Below are 22,473 nucleotides of genomic sequence, written 5' to 3' on the forward strand. Positions count from 1 at the left end.
TCGTTCTTGTTTTCTGCCGCGCTCTGACGTTAAAAAGTGTCGCGACAGGTTCTAGTTTTAATTGCGCCAATGAAAATAAAGATCGGAGAGTCAGCCGAGCGCGAATAAATGAATAAGTGAAGCTGCAGTGATGTAATGAACAAATCTCTAAAGAAGTCAAAATGGCGACTGCGTGAAGCTTGTCTATCTCACACCGCAAGGAGAATATAGCAGAAATATGGTGGAAACTCAAATTCGTTGTAAGTAACAAGCGTTTATTGTAGTTTTTCATGATATTTGTTATCAGAAGTTGTTGTGTTGTTGTGTCTGTCGGGTTTGTTAGGGTTACCAGCGAATTAAACTACCTGTTGTCAGTTGAATTTTAAACCAACTCGGCCACGAACTGTCGAAATATTTGGTCAAAGAAGGATTGCACGGAACTTGAAACAAATGCTGTTTGTTTAAGTCATGCTAAGTTTTTAAGCCGTCTTAGCAGGGAATTCACCAAAACACTAGAAAACATGTTTTCAAGCCGGTGTCCTGAGAAGCACTCTATGTCTAGTGTTTGTCTAAACACTTGATATAACTAAAATACTCGATGCCTATTATTTGATTTCGTTAATTGCATCCGATGAGTGGTTATTTATAATAACAGTCCATGAAATTTTCTTTTTTTCTGGGTCATACACTGTATACCACAATCTGCGACACCGAGTTGCTCGAATAGCTGCGATTTGTTTTACTTTCTTCACCGCTGATCCGAAATTCAAATATAGATCCGAGCTTGAATAAATAGTTAGTAAAATTATAGATTAAACACGGAGCGCTTGTCTTCAGACGGTATCGACGGAATTTTGCAGTATTGGGTGGCGCATGTTTCGCGCACATGTTCCCTGGCGTAACTTAGCAAATAACATGTAGCAGGGTCAGAGACCAGTTCTTCTCCAGACACTGCATTAAGAAGACTAGATAAACCTTGCGAAAAGTTCTACGCAAAGGTTTGGGGAAAGTATACATGTTGGTATATAGTGTTGCATGTTAAAACAACTTTCAGTGATCACTTGAACTACCTTCTTTAGAGTTATTTTACTTGTCGTATAAGCACACTAAATCTCCACTTGAATCGTATTTCAATCTGGGTATAGTTCTAAATTCAAATATCTCTCCGTTACTGGCGGCCTGATGACAAGGCAAAATAATAGCGAGGGTGATGACTGATGAAGGGCGGATAGCACGAGAAAACTTACTTTTGACCTGGGAAGAACTGCTTATTGTATTCTCCTGGTTGAAATTTGTTAAAGAGTATTATTTATACCGGACGCAACTTATCATCGTGCAAGTATCAACAACAACATTCAGGCCCGGGTTGTTCGAAAGGTAAATAACGCTCAGTATCCACGGATAAATCACTATCCAGTGGATAGTGTGGTTTGTTAACACTTATCCTTTGGTAGCCGGTGGATAGCGTTATCCAGCTTTCGAACAACCGGAGCCAGAGCGTCATTTTTTGGCTTTATAGCCTCTCCTAAATCAACTGATTTCGAACTATTTTACTTGGTCGTTTATCCTTACATGATGTGTATGATCATTTTAATGTTTTCCTTGTTATACGTGTGTAGTATACATTATCACGTGACGTTCCTGGACCAATGGAGAGACTCGTTCGGCGAGTTGCTTTGTTCAGCCTGGTCCTCACCTCTGGTGTCTTCTTTCGTGTAGGAAACGCTGAACTTGAAGGTAAAACTGCATTAGATTGCAGCCGAGTGCGAAATGCGCATGTATCATAAATAACGCTAGCTTGCAAACATGTCGGAATCAATAGATGTTTGGCGATTTCAACTTTTCCGGGATGAAAAACACAATTAACTAGTCCAGAATATCTCTCATACAAAATACTGTCATTCCTTTCCTTAATATTGCCATCGCAGACTCTGGATTTTCGTTCGATTTAAAGCCTTAATATATAGGTGGAAGGAGTTTATGCACAGAACAAACGAACTAGGTAAAAAACATGGCAAGGATTGTCTTTGGACGGGATTTGGCTTCTAAAGATATAATGCGAGAAGCCTGAGAAAAGGTTCTTATGAGGGGTTTGTTATAAGAATTTTATCTAGTTCAATGCGATTATTATTAACAAGCTAGTTTTCGGTTGAACCTCCCCTTCCCTCCCCTCCCATCCCCACCCATCCTGTTCTGCATGCATTAGTTTTGTACTTTCCTTTACAAGGTCCGGACAAGCGACAGTTGTACTTAGGGGAGCCGCATGCCTCAATACTCCCAGAATACAACAGCGATTTTCCAGCGCCTGTTGTTTTACCATCCGGGGTAGTGCCTGACGCGGGAGTGGTCCCCGCAGCGGGGGCCATTGCACCCGCTCCTCTCATAGCTCCTGCGCCTGTGATATTACCAGCTGATGCCATCAAGGAGAAGAACAAAGCGTACCCAGATGCTGAAGGTTGTCACTTTGTTTAACAAATTTTTATCTGTTTCTTCGTAATCACCAGAAATTAGTTACGCGTTTTTACTTTCATCTTGTCAGACAATTTTGTATTTTAGCTACAGAATCGTCACTTTTCTATTGAAAGAAAAACCAGTGTCCACTTGGCTCAGTTCGAATTCTTTCATTTAATCTAGGTATTCTTTTGCGCAAGACTTTAAATCTCATCTAAAGCATGTATTGATTTTGTGTCTAGGGAAGGCCAAACGTTTTCAGCTTCCCCTTTCAGCCTCAAACCAAGTGACTCAGTCCCAGTGGGCTGGTTCACTACCTCAAGATGCACTATCGTCACGGCCTTCATTGCCATTTTACGGAAATCAAATACCTCAGTCCCCCGAAGCAAGCATGTTTGGTCAGCAGATCCCGCTCACCTCTCCACCAACAGTTCCTATTGCTACAAACGAGATGTTTGATGATCCCACAAACCGGGATCAACTCAGCTCTACAAGTTTGTCATTTCTACAAGGGCAGTTTCAATCCCGGAATTCACGACCCGCTGGAGAAAAGGTAGAATACTTTGAGCCCAACGACAGCCAGGAAACATCGCCTTACTTAGATTCTAAGCAGTTCGCGGACAACGGCCCGACAAGGGAGGACTTGAAAACTATCCAGCCTCTCCTCGACAATGAAAATGACATCACGAATGCCATAATCAAAGATGCTTGGTCACAAGGTATGTTAAGCCCCAGTTTATCAAAGAGTGGCTAACGCTAATAAATAGATTAATCACTAGTATCTAACGGAGAAGTGTTCCCAAACCCAACAACGATATCCACAGCTGCGAATATGCACAAGGTCCAGGGCTTTAGGGGAGTCTAGTCTATCATAGTTAGTAGAGGACTAACTATGAGTCTATTGAACACCAGTTTGCGCTGCATGTTATTGTGTCTCACACTTTGAGATCATGTAGCATACTCCATATCATTACCTCACGCTTTGCGCTTCTCGGTTAACCTCTTCGGGGAGTTCAGCAAGTTCGGGCGCGCGCGTAAAAGCGGTAGAGCGAAATAAAGGAGAGAGAGGGTTGGTTAACCTCTTTTTTCGTGAGCCATAATTCGCGATGCATCCCAACTAACTGAACGCCTAGAAGAGGCTACGCTTCTGTCTAACGCTTTACGCTCAGGTCTCACGCTTTGCACTCTTGTCTAACGCTTTGCACTCGTGTCTTATGCTTTGCATTCATACCTCAAAGTTTATACTGTGTCTCACACTTGCGGTCGTGTCTCACAATTAGCTCCTACAATTTCCGTGAGTGACTTGCATTTTAGGCTCGCGTCTCGCACGTCTTACTCAGCCAAGAAGTCTCGTAAACAAGTCTGTCTGTCTGACGATTTTGTGAGCTACCTATTTTTAATTATTCTGATTTTACAACTTTGTTCGTTAAGTCTGTCTAACGCTTTAAAATACCTATTTGTAATTTCTTTAATTTAGGACTTTGTTGGTTAAGTAAAGAAAAAGTAGTAACGTAACTGAGATCTATTCAACAGATACCGCACTTACGTCGTCAAGACAAGCTGTCTCAGAGGGTCTGACCACTTCACACCAACTGGCTAATATCGAGTGGAAGAACAAACCAGTTTTTCAAGAAAAACCTTCCAAACAATCCAATCCTAGCGATTTTGTACTAGACCAGGTGCACCCTGAAGTCTTGCACAAACAAGAATTATCGCCCCATCATAATTTGCAGGGACAAATATCAATGGTAGGTGAGGCAATTCGGCAGACCTATACTGCGACAACAAACAATAAAATTCCAACTGATAACTCATCTGCCGGGATTATGTTCCATCATCATTTGCAAGAAGACATGTCAATGGCAGATAAAAAAAATCACACCGCAAAGTCAGCAACAACAGACAGTAGAATTCATGATAACTCATCTGCTATGATAAAAGACACATCGAAACTGCGTAATCACAGTGCAGTTACCCCATCATTTGTGGAAAACGATTCGATGAAGAACAATTCGTCCGATTTGCATTCTCACAATGAATGGTTTACGAATACCTCGTTAGACATGGGAAACAGTAGTATGGCTACTTCGCAGAAAAACCAATCATCACTAAAACCATACACTGCAGCGGATTATCTGCAAACTCTTTATCCTCAGTTATCAGTCTTCAAAGCACCATTTGAAATCGATGAAAAGAACCCATCCTCCGCGAAGGCTTCCCTGAAGTCATCCCCTGTTGCACTGCATTCGTCACCATTGCTCTCCAGTGATGGAACATTTAGCAAAAACTCTTCTTCACCTTTAATTAAACTGGCTCTTAAAGATGACAGAACGAATAAGCTCTCTCCAGAGATGCAACGTAAAGTTCAGAAGGCCCTCTTAATGTCTTTGGTAAAATCATCTTCTAACCTTGGACAGAGGTCCGTAGTGAAGCAAAGTCTTAGCGCACCAAGATACATCTCGTCGGCGTCGAACTTGCTGCTGCCGAGATCGAAAAAAACAGGCAAGCAGGCACCGGGCTACAGATATTTAACAGAAGCTGGTGCCAAACTTCTCCCAGCGCACATTTTCTCACCGCTTGGGAGTGTGTTTAAAGACCCTTTAGGATCTTCGCACGCTCCTTTAAAAACGAGCTCTTCAACACCTGTCCCAACAACAGCCGGAACTCAACGGAAGGGAAAAACCGATCCCAGTATTGAACCAACGCAGATTGGATTAATCCAGCCACAGCCAAAAATTAATGAAGAAAAAGAACCCTCTAGCCCTCCTGCCATTGTTCCAACACAATCTGGTATGATTACAGCCGCCCCGACGACGGCGAATCCTTATGTTCCAACTCAATCAGGATTTATAGCAAGTCCGTCTGATCCAGCGGAGGCAATCGTGCCAACAAGAAAACCCTTTGTTCCAACTGAGTCAGGATTTATCCCCCTCAACACTAAAAGATATAGACACGGCGTGTGGCCAGAACATCACGAAGCAAGAAACAAACCAAAAACAGCTTTCGTTGAGCAAAGATTGTCCTCACATGAAACACAACTTACCTTCGATGATAGACAAGAACCCGGAACGCCTCATTTGCACGCGAAGGCAAGGCTAGAAAACGAAAATTACACGACGAAAGCTCGCGTTTTTAACAGCCGCATTGGAGATTCATATCCTGCTCATTCCAGACCACGAAGGCAAGTGTTTGTTCCATTACCACTTATGCAAGCAAATGACAATTCACAACAATTTGGTCAGTCATTTATTCCTCTCGCTGGTCAGCTTCCTGATCAATCACTTCTGTCCAACTTGCAACAGTTGCAGCAACCTGTTCAACAGTTTTTACCTACGCAGCCGCTGCAATCATTATTATCACAGTTTGTTCCAGCTCCTCAAGCGCTAGACCCCTTGCAGCTTTTCGGACAACCAGGTAAAATGGTTTTAGATTTTCTGTTTAAGAGTTATAAAGTAGAAGTGGAGCAAATTTATTTCTACAGGGCCGCATATATCACAGGAATATTTCAGAAGTCGAGAACCCAGTAATGCAAGAAGCTAATTAACTTACTGGCAATTTACAAAGCTTAAACAAGGAGTTGACTATCTACTGAGTTCAAATCCAGCTAAAGGCAGGATTCATGGAGAGCTTCAACACGAGACGTCTGGTTTACAAGACTGTTTCAGCTCCAAATCCTTTTTTTGCAGAAAACTGTTCAAGTGTAAGTTTTCAAAACTAAACAAGTGTTCGGGGTGCCTTTTGGAAGACATACCTAGCCTTTTTCGTACTACCAATGACATACCCTTCATTCTTGAACCAGCAGAATAAAAGCAACTGAACTACAAAAGCGATTCGAGGCAATGCACTTAAACAAAATGCATACACTTTAAATGGAGCACATTGAATTAATTTCAACAAATATTCCTTCAGGTTATTGAAATGACATTGTAAAGGTAAGGTACAACAGGTGAATTGCATTATGAGATATTTTAATTTGACTTTAAAAAGTCATTAAAAAGTTTTTCTCTTGTAGATTCACGTTCTCAATTTCCACTGCAACAAACACTTAACAATCAGATCCCGCAGGATCTACTCGCACCTCAGCAATTCCAGAATCCAGGAGGCACATTCGGTTTTGCGCCTCAACCCACCTTAGGTCAACTCAGCAAGACCTTGGGACTTACACCTCTTCAACACATTCCTCCACAAAGGCCTGGCTATCCTCAGAACGAGCCTCTGACTTCCATTGGTCAAACAGACTTATCCCCGGTAAGAGTAAATGTCCCCATGATGGCGCCTCAGAAGATACCCAGCTTTCTTGCTGCTAGTCAAGTGTACAGAGACTTCGAAGACGTCAATTCAAGGTCTCATCTGTCTGATGATATCATTGGGAACCAAAGTAGGTGTTAAAATGATTAATAAGCTTTAAAAAAAATTATAATGAATTCAGGAACAAGTTGCCTTTTCCTGGCATAAATGTTGCTAACTATATCATAAAAAATGTTTATAATAAACTTCAAAAATCATGGCTGCAAGATAGGCCTTTCCGCAAATATCCGAATATTTTCTGGGATAATAAGACGTGTCCGAGATATTTAGAAAATATTATGATATTTAGACAGTTAAGGGACATTTTAGAAACATTTATATGTTTTTTGGCGTACCCCTGTGTACCCCTCGCTATTTTCTTGAAACAATACTTAGTTCTATTCCTGAAACAATCCAGTTCAGCAATTTCCCCCTCGAAAAATGTATTTCATATCACTGAGAGCGCTAAAGCAGCAATTTTCCAAAATGGCGGATGCTGGTAACATTGAAGTGCCCAAATCTTCTTTCTCAACTCCTTCTACTACAAGGAAACTTTGAAAATTTTGGCCGATGTGATTCAAAATCGATGTATTTTTACCACAAAAATAAGAGATATTTAGAAGGTTTTCCGAGATATTTAGAAAGCGTTTGTGATAGTTGGAAGATTTTTTGAGAATTTCTAGAAAGATATTTAAGCGATATGATGTCTTATTAGATGTTTTGGTGTGTAGTATCGCTGTATGTTTTTACGAGTTGTGCCGTAAAATACAAACAACGAGTAAAAATATAAAGGGATACTACACAACAAAACATCTAATAAGAGATTTATTATCTAACTGCTGTAGTCAATAAATTTATCAATGAAAGAGGGAGAGTATGACAGTTTTGCGTGCGCGCGCCGACCTGTACGGCAAACAGGTTCTCTACTGTACAAATAACTGTACAATATCGCTGTATATTTGTACTGTTATTTGGACGGTATTTGCTGCAGTTGGATAATAATATATGATATTTGTGGAAAGTTCTATTGCAAGAATATGATTCTAGGAGTAAAGTAACATTCTGTTATCTTTAGTGTCACGAGGTGACGTCGCAAGAAATTATTTTACCTCCGAGGATGATCAGTTGCCAGAGGAGCCTGAATACGACAAATTCGCCTATGAAAATGACAAGAAAACGTGGGGTATAGACAATAACTTCAACGAGAACGATGGAGTTGACGGCTTGAGGGGTGAAGCCAGGAAGGAAAGGAGACTTCATTACATCTCAGGTACTGTATCACTAACAAGAAAAGGCGATGATAATTTTTGAAATTCCTGACTTCTTTATAGTTTGCGAGATCTTTATAAATCATACAACTGTCGTTGGCTAGTTTTTTTTTTTGATTTTGATATTGGTGTTATCATTATACATTTATTGATAAGGAAAAGAGTTGTTTTGACCTCCCAAGAATCTCGACTGTGATTGTCTTCGTAAGAACTCGAATTAGGAATCATCAGAATTCTTGGGAAGAAGAAATTGAGCTAAAAAGGGGCTAGAAAAATCGAAAAAATACTAATAAAACAGGTAAGTGATCAGTAGTAAGATTAATTCAAACGACAACGAATCCCGCTCAATATCTCGCATGTGATTTCGTTAAGCAAAAAATAACAAATCGGAACGCGCGATATGTTCAACTGAAATCCACAAATAAAAAGAAATCTGTGTCCCTTTTTCCATTCTTTCAGACGATTTAGATGACGACAAATCCATCGGTGAGCCAGAGGATATTGATGAATCGCACTCCACTTCTAATCTGAGATACGGCACTGGAGGAAGGCGACATTACCGTCCCAGACATCACCACAGAAATCACTGGGTTAATGAAGATACTCTTGAACCACTGAATGGAAAAGGCATCATTGGACATAACGACGGAATCGATGAAGAGTTGCACGACGTCGCATTTCACCCAGCAGGTGCAAAATACATGCCAACCTTCATTGTATTTCATGGGTAACAAAAATGTATTTTACAGCAATGCTACAGCCTTTCTTCCTTTTGTAGTAACAGTAAATGGCATGAGCCGCGTTGATACTTAATTTTCCATTGGTGTGTTAATTCTGGTGAGAGCAGTCTCAAGAAAGACAGTACTGTTTTATGAAAAGTCATCAAAATAGTCTCAAGAGCTCAGAGTAACTCTCATTCAAACGATTCTCACGAGACGAACAATCAATTTTCGTACGACATTTTCAACTCACTTACTACACAGCTTTTTCAATTGCCCCTTGATCGCAAAGTGTTTGAGACCCTTAGCTTACAGTGTAACACAAGGGTGGATAATGAAGATTCAGAAGATATTGACAGTTTCAAACATGTTGTTGTGTGTAGGTGAGACAACCGAAAATGCCATAAAAGATGATGCATACGAAACTCCCAATCGCAAGCACTATCACTCTTCAAAGCACATACGGCCAAGTTCCGATGAAGAACAGGTTGAAACTAACCAGTTAGAGAAAGGTTCCTATAAAGAAGACAAAGAGAGGGACGAATTAAATGAAAGGGCCAAAACGAGTCAATCCGAAGCAGGTGTATCAGACAGCGAGCCTGATACAGGGCAACCAGAGACAGATACAGCAGACGATAGTGACCAGGATACCCATGCTGAATCACCTTCTTCGGATGACAAGAGTGAAAAGAACGAGGAACTAAAAGATGGTTTAGAAGGTTTGTTCCAAAATTATCGTCATGCAAAAACAAGTCGTAAAAAGATTGTGCTTTAAACTCTGCACAATAGCTATAGAAAGATAGCCTGCCAGCCAGCTCACCTTTGAGTCACACGCGCGAGCGCCGAAGAGCCAAGCGATCTGGCAGTCTCGCAGCTTCGCCGCCCGATTCCACGCTCGCGGCTACGCTACTCGCGCTTGTGCTCCAAAACGTAAGCCTGCTCGTAGGCTGATAGATAGAATATTATTCGAAACTGATTCCTTTCAGCTAACTTTTATGTGGTGACTACTACCAGTGACAACCCAGCCATGATGCAGTTAGTAATTATAATTCAGTCTTTATACACTTAGAGTGAGGCCCGTTTTCAAATATGCAGTTGCCACTAGGCAGCATTTTATATACAGTAGATATATGTCTATGCTTATGTTTACCTATCTGTAATGCTTACCTCCATATAACATGCTCCTAGCATTGGGTTAATTGAAGAACATCAAGACGAACGAGCAGTTTAGGGCGTGGAGGCGATTTTCCTTTCACTCATCGTTCTTTGTTTTTAAACCATGCGAACTTACGTCTAGACTTGTACAACTCTTTTATTCCTCAGAGTCTACAAGCGAAGAATCACCTGGTGTTTTCCCTCCGACTGCATCAATCTCGTTACCCAAGCCAGGTACGTTTGTTGTTACTCAGCCGGGCCACTTCTAATATGAACTTACATCTATGTTAATTGAGGTGCTATCAATCAGTAAAACGAAAGAGCATAATCGGTATTGTTAGAGAAAAATGGCATGGATGATACCTCTTTACAAGCCAGAAAAATTAAACCTTACAAACTACCATGAATTTTTCACTTTCAAGAGATACCCTAATGCGAATAACACAGGGGGAGTAATACAGACAACCGCGCCCCCGGGGCCGTGGCCAGAAGAAAAACTTTTAATTGAGGCAATGCCCACGGTTTAATTTTCTTCCTAGGGAATTAGCGGTGTTTTCATTTCCCCCTTCAGAAAAGAAACGATAGAAACGACGGAAACTGAGGCAAGCGCCTCGGTTTGCCTCAAACTGGCTGTGGCCCTGGGCGCGATCCATGATATACTACCGAAACCGGCAATGTAGACTGTGAGTGACCTTAATAAACTGAAACCAAGAGATAATTTCCATAACATTAATGTTATCCCTGAAAAGAGCTCAAATCAGCTGATTATTGGTGTGAGTCAATTATCCTATTCTGGCATTAATGTTCTGTGAAGGTTTTAGTTTATCGCTTCTGAGTCAACTAACAAAAGCTTCTATGACCTACAGCTTCAGGTTCCACTTCAACGACAATGAGAGAAAAAATTATCAGGAAATTGTGTAAGTTTTATTTCTTCCTGGTGGAATTCAGTAGCTATCAGCGAGCTAAAAAGATGCACACTATATTATTTATAGTTCTTTGTATTTGTGCTTTCTATTCCATTTAATTGTCAAAACAAATTTATTATTGGGATTTGTTTTCCAGCTCGTAGTGCTGTTATGCACTTAAGCTTTGATACCATACCGGTAAAACAGGGCGACAACAGCGTCCAAGATGATTCTGGTAACAAAAACGACGCAGGTCTTACCAATGGAGCAGAAATATCAAACCGGACAATGGGTAAGGCATGCACTAGAACATGACCGAACCACTTGACTTGATTTGATCCAGTTGAAAAATTAAGCATCACAGTTGTGTAGGTATAATCTTCTTCTAGGGATGTAACTTTTAAGTTTATGAACTGTTACCTGACGTCGTACCCAGAAGGTGAAAACTTTTACGTATTTCTGACTCAAATCCGTATGCCATATATGTGGGAGTTCCATTCTTCCGATAGCCTACTCGCTGCCCTCGTTTCACCTTAATCTGGTTATTTTATCACCTATAGGCCACCCAAAAAGGGCATCAGGACCTTTTCTGTGTGACAAACATAATTTATAGGACTGAGCACTTCCACAGTCTGCACTGCGCAAAAAAACTTCCCGCGTAACTTGTGCGCACACATTTAATAATAATAATAATAATAATAATAATAATAATGATAATGATAATGATAATGATAATGATAATGATAATGATAATGGTAATGGTAATGGTAATGGTAATGGTATTGGTAGTGGTAATGGTAATGGTAATGGTAACGGTAATGGTAATGGTAATGGTAATGATAATAATAATAATGTCTTAATTCATTCGATACAATGCATATAGATTTAGAACTAGTGGCAGTTTTTTTTAACTTATAGCAATACTGACAAAAAAAAATCATTTGCATCGGAAACAAATATGTTGACTTATAATTTTGAATTAACATGCAACCACTGATGAATTCCACGTCAGAAACCGTGAAAATGTCTCTGTTAAGTTAACTTATTTGATAAATACTAGCTTCTTTAAAGAAAGATAGGAAATATAATATGATTACCTTAAGTTTATTTAGTCGCTTACTACGTTTATTGCAGGCTCGTGCGGCCGTGTTGTTAACCTAAAACACGGTGAAGTCATGTACAAAGCTGATCAATTTACCAGGAAGCCAACGAAAGCAGCTTCTATTGCAATGTGGGTCAAATCCCGAAAACCTGGACTCGTTCGTTGGTTTGACGTCGACGACGGAGCGGGATCATCCGCTAATGGCAGTACTAGGAAGCTTGTTAAAGTGCCAAAGAACCAATGGATTCATTTGGCGGGAACATTCAACTCAAAGGATGGAATTGCGCGCGTTTACGTAAACGGTAAACTTATTTCTGAAACAGTTGGAAAGAAAAACAAAGGGTTGCCTGATGATTTCACAGCCACAGGTATTGGAGAGAAATTTGGAGATAAGTTCATCTCGTTTTTAGATGACGTTTTCATGTTTGATCGTGTCATTTCTCCTGCCGAAGTGAAAGTTCTGTACAGAAAGTGCGAGTTTAATAGAATGGTTCTTCACTTTGGATTCCAAAAAGTAAACACAACAACTCACCAAGTCATGGATCAATCAGGTCTTGATAACAATGCTACTCTCGACGGAGGTAAGAAATACAGTCAATCTGCTGTAAGTTCCATACTTTTCCCCAATCAAATAACGCTAGATAGAAATATCAATTCCTATACCCGTCAACTTCACAGAGACAAAGCGCATACAAAGTACCTGAATTCCATCGACTTTCGTGTTTCTAGTTATTCTGACAAGTTATAGATATTGAAGAGAATTACTTCAAATTGAGGCAGAATTCAAGTTAGATTCGCCTGCCGAAATGAGCCATTTCAATTTGAACGGTGATTACTCTACCTTATCGATTCACAGGCAAAAGTTACACCCTATTCTTTAACTCTCTTTGGTCCTGTACTCGTTCTGTGATGGTTAGTAACTTTGGTCGCTTTCATAATATGAGTTATAAATATTGCTTTAAAAACGATCGTAACTCATTTTTTTTCAGGAGCGCACATTCTAAACAGCGGTTGTGACAAATGTGGCGCATGCTTGGACGCCTCGAATGACAAAATTCCAAGTGTGTATCTTGACGGGCGCAAATTTCACCACAAACCAACCTCGGCCATTTCCATAGCGTCCTGGATCAGTTTAAACCAAACTAAAGGACGTCACTCCATATTCCAAGCAGTGAGCAACAAAAACGACGAATGGCATGATATTTACAACTTGGAAGTAGTGAACGGAAAATTGCACTGGCGCCACAAGACCGCTGCCAGTGGCGTGATATTCGACATCAAAACTGACGATGTTGCGATACCCGAAGGCCTTTGGAGTCACGTGACTGCTACTTACAGCTCTGAAACCGGTGACGCCAAAATTTACGTGAACGGTCTTTTAAGAGGGAGTTTTAACAATCCTCACCAGCCGAAATTATCCGATGCCTGGGGTCGTGTTTTGATCGGGGGTCATTTACCAGATGGTAAAAATTTCGCCGGACTCTTGGACGAGTTTTTCATATACAACTGGGAGCTGGACCAATCTGAAGTGCGGTTTGTGTTAAAATACTGCGCTGATAAACCGAAACTTGTCTCCTTTACTGTGCGTGTGCCGCTGTTTAAGCGACAAAAGGTACAAAGTGCTCCTGCAGCCTTGAAATATTTGTAATGCTGGAGAAATTGGAGAACAGAAAAAGCGGTAGTCATGTTGAAAAACATACGCCAAGGCAGTTCTAGAACAGGCCCGAACCTTCCGGTCAGTTTCAGACTTATCGGACTTATCGCTCGGTGACAATTCCTTTTTTGGTTCAGTTAAAAGCGTGAACATGAACACTGATTCCGACTCGTTGTGAACTAACAAAGTAGGAATTTCTGGAATCGAAGAAATTTGATAGTACCCGCAAGGGTGTTATTGTTTTTACAATAAAACTTCTGATGTTAAACATTGCTATATGGAAACCGTGAAATAAACATTTTTACCAGAAAAACCGCGTGTCTAGCTCTTCGTTTCAAAAACGAGAAGTGCTCTAAAGAGGGCTTTTATAAAGGCAGTCAAAAAAGAAAGGAAGAAACTACTACAACTTATGAATTAACGTCTAGATAATGAGTTTTTTATAAAATATGGACTGTTTAATAATAATAATGATAACAATAATAATAATAATAATAATAATAATAATAGCAATTTTATTGGGCTCGTTAAAATTCTTCACTAAACCTTTACATGATCATGATAATTATTTACAGCACAAAACTATTTACAGTAGCAATTGTATCAAAATCGTTAAAAAAAGTAGGCAAAATGTAGTTTACAAAAATAAATATAATGATAAATAATACTACTACTGATAATAATAATAGCAATAATAATAAATTATAATCGTTTGCTCACGATGTGGCCATTTGCGATGGAGGTCATGACGTATCGACTGCATACTGCTAGTCTTATTATTGTCCTTCTCCACGATGAACAACTACAACCTGTTTTTACATCGATTGTATGTTTTTAAAATGAATTGCTATTAAATATTGGGAAATAACAGATACAACCCAACTACATGGATACAACAAAAGACTTGAAAACGAGTAGCGTATTTAGTTACGAATTAATAGCACAGCGACAACGGTGGTAGGTTAATAACTCAACGTAAGCGTGTCACAAGTAGATCACAATTGGGTTTGGTCTTGCAACAGTGATTGAACAAATTGAATTGTATACATTATTTCTGTAAAGATTAGTTAATTAAAAAAACGACACACGTTCCCTGGACAAGTTACAACGCTTAGGCCCAGGTCAAACGTCGAACTTCACATGAGACGAACTAAATTGTAATTTTGGGTCAAACGTCGAACTTAATTCGAATTAAGATCGACCAGCACGTTCTCAGTTGAGTCGAACGTCGAACTTAATTCACTCAATTTAGTTCTTTTCATGTAAAGTTCGACGTTTGACCTGGGCCTTAATATAGTAACGGAGAAACCTAAAGAAAACACATCAATACTTTAGAAGATCAAAATGTTTCAGCTATGATTTTAGTGCGTTAGAAATTCATTAGTTCTTATAATAGTGAATTTGTCCAATAATTAAGCTGCACACTTGACTCTACCAATTAGCGTAATCAATATGAATCTGTCCGGCAGAATTCAATTCAGGATGCTCAAATTTGTCAATTCAATTTCTCAAGTCAATATAAAAGTAACGCTTGTCATTTTATGCAACGTTTCATTGTTGCTTTCTTTTATGGGTCAAAGCGAACTTTAATATCCAGAGGAACGAAAACACTCTTACCTGGGTGATTCCGACATTCCTTTATGGACATACCGCAGCATCTTTGGGTCTATGGCTTGAAACAACAGTTCAAACATGAAATGATATGTTTTCGGGACAGAAACAGAGAAACCTATCCCTTCGAAGAATGGCTTTTAACAGCCGTTTTGAGGGTTACTTTTTCTCATTTGCATTACAATGTAATTCAACGTGGATAGATTCGGGCTGAAACTGCCAAATAGCCTGAAATTGCCTCACATACATGCTAGATTATAATGTAATGCAAATGAGGAGAGTTAACTGTGAAAGGGCTGTTTATTTTACACCGTACACATAACTGCTTTTGCCAAATCCACTCATGTTTGAGACCTTCTTCACCTAATTAATTCCGATTTCTTTTCACACTGACTAAGAGAAGTATAAATATTATAGTTTATTTGCACCACTGAATCATTCTCAAAAAAATTAATCCATGCAAGACCGATATGTGACAGAATGTACCAGACAAGGCCAATCATCATCATGAAAATTTGAAATATAATGTGTTTGCCTGTGATGACTTTACGGACGTACAGAGAAGTAGGGAAATCACAAGGCTCTAGGTGCCACTGGACGTCTTTTAAGCGTCGTTGTGAATATGTCAGTCAGATTTTGAACATATTTAATTCAAATTCTTGGACAGCTGCTAATGATCAAAACAAAGAAAAAAACAACAGCTAAAATTGTGGTTTGCGACATAACTCTTTTCTTATCGTATTGGAAGAGAAAAATTATCACGGTGCGGTCAATAGATAGTACTAAATAATTAAAGATTCACAGCACTTCTTTTGTAAACGCAAAAATAAAATAAGGAAAAAAGGAAATGCGAATATTGTGATTATTGAAGTTTAACAGCTTTTAATAAATGTTTTTTTCTTTTAAAGAAAATTTCCTTATCAGACAGATATATTGTTCTGGTGCATACCAGCTGGCCTTGTAATATTAATAATGCATAGGCAGTTAATATTTGAGATGTTTTACAAAGGAGCAGGTTAACTTAAATATACGAGATTTTCTTTCAGAGTTGTAATTATTTTTAAAAAATTGACGTAAATAACATTTTTGATAAATTACTAGCACCGCCTAATCTCTAAGTCAATCTGAAATTGCTTGCAACATCATTTAAAAAACATTGTGAGCTGATAGATATAATTTAACTAAATTGTGGGATGGGCCCGCAAGGACTAACGCTCAGAGTATATCTTATTATTGAAACAAGATTGATTAACGAGATGTCTATAATGAAAAACTTCTGACTAAATAGTCCATAGGCATTGATGACTAGGTGAGATGGCCTGGCGAGAAACAGGATAACTTTCCCCTTTACAGATCGTGTTGGCCCTTTGCGGTTCTAAGATCATCACTAATAAAAAACCGATAACCATGCGACAGGACAAAAATATGAATCATTTAGCACCGTATCTTTCTATTTGCATTTCGGTGCGCTTTTAGCGAAAAAAAAAAAATACCCATACCAGATGCTTATGAGCTTATTCAGCAGCCTATCAGGAGTATTCCGGAATGTTTTGAAGGGTTAATACATTTTTAAAACACGTGGCATACACTAAAAGCCAAGATCACCGATAAAGAGCAACCCATGGAAATCAACGATAAAAGTATTATTATCATTTTTTCATACTTGTGTAGATTCTATATAAAAACAAATCGTAGTGAGTTCCTTGTTGCGCATCATAAAGATTTAATTAATGGACAGACAAGAAAAAGAGAAGCTACAAAGATCGTTGGTTAGAAAATTGATTCACCTTGGCAAGATGGTGAAGATCAAAGGGAAAAATCGACGACACCATCGAAGAACGCGTGTCGGGCATGGACCATTGGTTAGAAGGATCTTACTCAATTCTGCGCAGATGCTCGCTTCATTAAGCACCACCTCACTGCAAACGTTAGTAGCAACTAGTGTTGACAGAATAACTGTGAATGTCGGAGGAACGAAATATGAACTTCCCACGAAACATTTGGAGAAGTTCCCAGACACTCTCCTCGGCAGCGAACGAAAAAAGTTCTTCTACGATGAGGAGAGAATGGAGTATTTCTTTGACCGTGATCCCGTTATATTTAAGAACATTGCTGAGTTTTATCGCGATGGCAAGTTTCACTTGCCCGCTCCAACAGCGGGCTGTATGGAAGCCATCTTGGATGAGTTGGACTTTTTTGGCATTCCTCAATATCTTGTATCCGACTGTTGCTGTGAGCACATTATTCTGGGAGATGAAGAACAAACAAAGAAAAAGAAACAGATGGCGACTATCGAAAATAAACTCACCCACCGGTGGACTGCTCGACAAAAACTGTGGGAATTTCTGACTAACAGTAAGAGTTCCAAAGAGTCGGCAGCGTTTGGCTATCTGTTTGGAGCTGTCGTGCTCCTGAACATCTCTGCTATTGTAGCGGAAACAGTTCCGACAGACTCAGGGCCAAATCATGGCGAAGTACATCAAAAAATCTTCTTCGGAATTGATTCTTTTTGTGTTGGTATTTTCACCATCGAGTACATGGCGCGATTGTACTCTGCGCCACAAAGATTAGACTTTGCGCGGGAAATGTCGAATGTGATCGATCTACTTGGAATTCTTCCCTATTATATCGCCGTAGTCGAGCGTGCAGTCAGGTCCAACAATAAGATATTGGACTTCGTTGTCACAGTCTTTCGAATGTTCAGAGTTTCTCGTGTCACGAAATTGGCTAGGCACTCCGAACAGTTTCAAAATTTGGTAATGTCAGTCAGGAGCGCGGCTACGGAACTTGGAGGAATTCTCTTCTCGTTTCTGGCTTTGATGGTCACCTTCTCGACCATTATGTATTTTTTTGAAAGCAAAGAAGATGACACTAAGTTTATCAGCATTCCAGAAGCGTGCTGGTACACGTTGGTCACCATGACAACACTTGGGTAAGCATCCACACGCCAAGGCATCCATTTACATCGAGATAAAAATGTACAGAAGACTTGAATTATTGCTAGGCTTTTCCGGGATAGATTTCTTGGATACCTTTGCTTTATAATTTTTGGATCGAAACTGTAATGATATTAACTTTTTACTGCTTGTAGGAAAACGACGAGGATTAACCAATCAATCAACAACCTTGGATAGTTTTCAGAATTATGATATGCTAATAATTTTTCGCTTTGTTCCAGTTACGGTGATATTGTTCCCAAGACGGTGAAAGGGAAGCTTCTTGGAGCAGCCTGTTCTTTAATGGGGGTGCTTCTTCTCTCTTTACCTGTGCCTATTATCGAGAGGAAGGTAATAAACTCAAGCGCACACTTAATTCCCTTTTGGTCTTAATCTTATTAAATTCTTTTTAACTTTTTTAGTTAAGCCGTGAAAGCCAAATGTAAAATTTGAAAACGAAAACAAACAAAAACCCTCTTAATACAAATTCAATTGTTTACTTTCTATAAGCCCGCTTGTTTACAGAAATATTTTCACGGACGAGTACTATCCATCCGGGTATTTTCCTCGGACGGGTACTATGGGCTGATAGTGTCTCTCCGCGGATGAATACTATCGCGTCATGCGATCAGTTTAAACCAAGAAGAATCGGAGAAAATTTAGTGGTGAACTATAACTCCAGATAGCTGAGAACTAACAATTTTCTTCTGTCTTTGTCTAGTTGCACGAATACGCGAAAAAATCGAAACCGCCGAAAGATGATACTATAAGTAAACTAGCTGCATCGCTACCTTCACAAGCAAGCCGGCTTGATGCGATCGAAGACAACGCTTGCTTGCAACACAGAGGTAGAGCTCAGAAGAAAGATCGGCGAGTTCCACACGTGAAACCTCGAACAATATCTATGGTCGTAGAAGTTGACAACTCTTCAACCAGTCTGGCTATCACTGACAGCAACGGTAGTTCCGCTCAAAGTAGCACCGAGGGTCTTCTCGTCATGAAGAATAAAATAACTGATGTGCCATTAATTGAAGAGCCTGCAGGATCTTCAGAGGTCAGTGGAAACGAAACAAACATGAGACCTCCGCCTGATGTGAATGAGCCACGTGCACGAAAACACAGGAGTTGGCATGGCAACGGGAAAGTTTCAGCTAAGGTGGGCCGTGGAATTTTTACCGAGTCCCCGCCTTCTTCTCAATATTTTCCAGTTTGTCGCCATTATTCTTCCAGCAGTGATGACGTTATTGGTCAAAGATCGCGATCCGAGTCTTGTGTGGATGACTGCAACGAGGAGAGCGAAATTATTCCAATGAAGAGATTGCACCGACAACGGTCGTTTGAACGAGAAGCATTTGCAGATGTAAGTCCTCGAAACTGCCACAGTGTCGGAGACTTAGACATGATCGAGGAGATTTGATGTTAAGCTGATATGATAGACCAAGTGAACTAGTAAAAACTGACCCAACTTTGCAAGCTGTACTCGTTTCCGCTCTAGATTTGGCACGGGGATTTCATACTGATGAAGTATGGTGTAGTTACCATGCCATGCGTATTGGTAGTTACTTTCCCGATTATTTCGAACCAAGCAATAATCCAGAAAAGATGCTTCTCAAATTTGTTTAGAGCTGTGTCGACAAAGAGACTTTTTGACTGAAATCTCATCTTTGGCTCGAACGGAGGGAGAAAAAGAAAAGAGTGTACGAGCTAAGGGATTTTGTACCTTGTAGCCTTTGAGCAGGCTAGGCTGCGCAGAGGGGAATAGAACAGGGGGAAAAAGTTGTCGTGCGGAGCAAGCAGAACGCGGCGTGGGTACAGTTATTCTGTAGCACATAAGGATGTAAAAGTCGACAACTTCTCACCTTTCTTGAATCTTCTAGTTTCTAAACGACAGTATTTCGTACCTGTCTCTTTTGAATGAAATAAAGACAATTTTATTTGCAATGGGGCCAAAAAAAACCCTGCTCCATTAGATTCCATTGCACGTTGACAGCATTATTTTGTATTTGGCCTTTTCAACAAATAAAAGGTAAGTTTAAGCAAACACGAGTGAAACAAACGGTGCATTCGCCGTTCTTCAGGTGTGGTCCGGTACGATTTGTGTCTCCCTACGTGACGTAACAACCGAGTCTCTCCGAGTCAACTGCAGAGACTGCAGAACTTTCGTCGTTTTCGTCGCTATCTTTTTGTGAATATTGACGTTTGCTTGAATTGAAGAAACCCACGATTAACTCCATGGGAAGACGTGTGGTAGGGTAAGGGTTTAAAAAAATAAATAGGAAAGATCCATTGTTCATTTTATCCGAGTCACAAAACTGATTGGTATACCACGTGCTTCGGAGCTACAGAAATTCCCGAAAGAAAATGGTGGCAATCTAAATGAAGTTTAATAAGCTTTCCATCACTACGTCTGGGACCAAAAAGGAGAGACACCGATGAAAGTGGAATTATATATTTATGCAGTACAATATATATGTGAACTGCTGACGTTCGTGTAAATTATGAACATGTAAGTCTTTTGTTAACAAACATGCTTAAAATCAGCTACACAACCTTAAGCTGTTCATAAAGAGAAGGGGTTTTTTTATTAACCCATTTCTATTCAAATTACTGAGAGTTATGTAACGATAGTCTCGTGACCTGGCGTGAATTATTCGTTAAGCCCACGTGCATAGGAACTTGGAACTCTGTGTTGTGAACTTGTGTCATGTTGTGTGGATTATATAACTTGGAGAACTTTATCTGAATTGTATTGTTGAGTCGTTTTGAACTACGTCCATAACCAGCTTAACTTAACAAGTTGCACAGAGTTAGTATAATTTCCAGAGGTTACTAAAATAATAGCGCATTCTGGTTGGTTGAATAGCTCAGCCTATGAAGCTATATTTACTGTGCTGGATGGTGAATTCTAAGCTTACAGGTTACTAAGCTATGCCATGTTTGCAATCCAGGCAAGTAAACATAGCAGATAAATGGATGAAATTCTTTTATTTGCAAGACATCATACCAAGACTGGGATTTTCAAAGCATGGGGAATTTTAGAAAGGACTACCACCAACTTTAGACCAAAAATGTTTTCAAGAACTAGCTATAGTACTCAAGACATTTAGGCATCATAAATGCAGTGGTTTCGCAGATCACTAGCCTTGACAAGTGACCCGGCAATATGTATTTTTCTTCGCACTGGAGTTTATCAGTTACTCAATTTTAGATGATAAGTAAAACTTTGCATGAAGGCAACAACACTGAAAGGTGCTGAAATAAAGGTATGGGATGAATTTATTTTTCATAGTGTTTCCTTTGATGGTTAATTTTACTGCTAAATGTATATGTACATTGATTTTCAATTGATGTAAGTTATTATGAAAACTACAGCTCATACGTGTAGATAAACAAACAATTTATTTTCTTTACTATTTAATAATTTTTTTGGTTCTTTCTTTTAACCTCTGAAAGTTATACTAAAAGCGTTATTAGACTCAATGGACATTGGTGAATATTTACTTCAACTTTGTCTCGGCCATAGATATTCACCAATGCCCACTTCACCTCCAGAGAATGATAATGTTAATTAATTTCTAATAATAGTCAGTTATAATCCTTTGTCTCAAGATTGTCTCATGGTGATTAGCTTATGCTCCCTGGCAATGAGTAGAAATTCTACTAGTTTATAATCTCTCTGAACTAAGTTGTTATCTATGTCAAGAATGCATGACACAATTAATAATTACTTGCGTTATGCATTCTGTCTGTCAGTTTCTCTATGGATCTCAGTGTTACCTATCTTATTATATGACAGAGCAAATTACTTCATTATGATTGGCTGAGAGCAGGCCAATTTATCATTAATTCATAATTTGCACTCCAGTGTAAATTAATGTGTTTGCATTTCATTTTCTCAGTCATATAATGAATGAATAATCGTATAAAAGTTCAAGCTATTAAGGAGTTATGCCTCTTGTGATATTTGAAAATTCTTTCAAATATCACTTATAATGTGAATCTTTAATTGCATTATTTTGCATTTTTGTACGATTACCTATATAATCAAACCTATAACAAAATTGTCGAACGTGATTGGCTATCAGCAGCCCGATTCAAGCATTAATTGGACAGTGTACGCGTCATGCTTGTAATTGGACAGTATGCATCATTTTGCGAGCGCTGTTGTAGTGCACTTTGTTGAGTAAACTGCCGTGTTTTTTAGCATTCATAACAACGTTTAATCGTTCAGCGCTCAATCAATGGTTTGTTCGTTTCTCGAATTTTGTTGTAGTTTTGATTAATTGGTAACAGGGCTTCGTGTTGTCCAATTCAGTCTGTGATCATACTCATGATTAACAAATCGGACTCATGCTTTGCGGTCGTCCGATTTTGTTAATGACTCATATGATTAGAGACGAAATTGGACT

General features: G+C 39.3%; 2 protein-coding genes across 3 annotated transcripts; both read left to right on the plus strand.

Annotated features, from left to right (window-relative positions):
- Positions 1-120: 120 nt before the first annotated feature.
- Positions 121-13,833, plus strand: LOC110048642 (uncharacterized). 2 transcript variants are annotated; one of them, XM_089294847.1, is made up of 14 exons: positions 121-239; positions 1,599-1,716; positions 2,207-2,434; positions 2,673-3,149; positions 3,964-5,844; positions 6,443-6,808; positions 7,793-7,987; positions 8,445-8,675; positions 9,088-9,423; positions 10,028-10,093; positions 10,726-10,776; positions 10,922-11,056; positions 11,899-12,447; positions 12,856-13,833. In XM_089294847.1, exons 2-14 carry the CDS (start codon positions 1,629-1,631, stop codon positions 13,512-13,514), a joined length of 5,262 nt encoding a protein of 1,753 aa, XP_089150973.1. In that variant the 5' UTR covers positions 121-239; positions 1,599-1,628; the 3' UTR covers positions 13,515-13,833. The 2 variants fall into 2 exon arrangements, with proteins under 2 accessions (XP_089150973.1, XP_020610076.2); XM_020754417.2 differs by lacking the exon at positions 2,207-2,434.
- A 2,831-nt stretch (positions 13,834-16,664) lies between these two features.
- LOC110048599 (potassium voltage-gated channel protein Shal-like) lies at positions 16,665-20,802 on the plus strand. Its single transcript, XM_020754366.2, has 3 exons — positions 16,665-18,060; positions 18,307-18,415; positions 18,786-20,802. The coding sequence occupies exons 1-3, from the start codon at positions 16,859-16,861 to the stop codon at positions 19,479-19,481; spliced, it is 2,007 nt and encodes a 668-aa protein (XP_020610025.1). The 5' UTR covers positions 16,665-16,858; the 3' UTR covers positions 19,482-20,802.
- Positions 20,803-22,473: the final 1,671 nt, after the last annotated feature.

Source organism: Orbicella faveolata, unplaced genomic scaffold, assembly GCF_042242905.1.
Source record: "Orbicella faveolata isolate gen_17 unplaced genomic scaffold, um_ofav_v1 contig_1, whole genome shotgun sequence".
In the NCBI taxonomy this organism is placed as follows: Eukaryota; Metazoa; Cnidaria; class Anthozoa; order Scleractinia; family Merulinidae; genus Orbicella; species Orbicella faveolata.

What these genes read in the sequence shown, in the direction of transcription:
- LOC110048642 (XM_089294847.1), top strand. Translation starts at nt 1,629, where the DNA reads ATGGAGAGACTCGTTCGGCGAGTTGCTTTGTTCAGCCTGGTCCTCACC. An exon ending in TGATATCATTGGGAACCAAA is followed by an intron (nt 6,809 to 7,792) that starts GTAGGTGTTAAA and finishes TGTTATCTTTAG; the next exon opens with TGTCACGAGGTGACGTCGCA. An exon ending in GAGACTTCATTACATCTCAG is followed by an intron (nt 7,988 to 8,444) that starts GTACTGTATCAC and finishes CCATTCTTTCAG; the next exon opens with ACGATTTAGATGACGACAAA.
- LOC110048599 (XM_020754366.2), top strand. Translation starts at nt 16,859, where the DNA reads ATGGACAGACAAGAAAAAGAGAAGCTACAAAGATCGTTGGTTAGAAAA. An exon ending in GTCACCATGACAACACTTGG is followed by an intron (nt 18,061 to 18,306) that starts GTAAGCATCCAC and finishes GCTTTGTTCCAG; the next exon opens with TTACGGTGATATTGTTCCCA. An exon ending in TGCCTATTATCGAGAGGAAG is followed by an intron (nt 18,416 to 18,785) that starts GTAATAAACTCA and finishes GTCTTTGTCTAG; the next exon opens with TTGCACGAATACGCGAAAAA.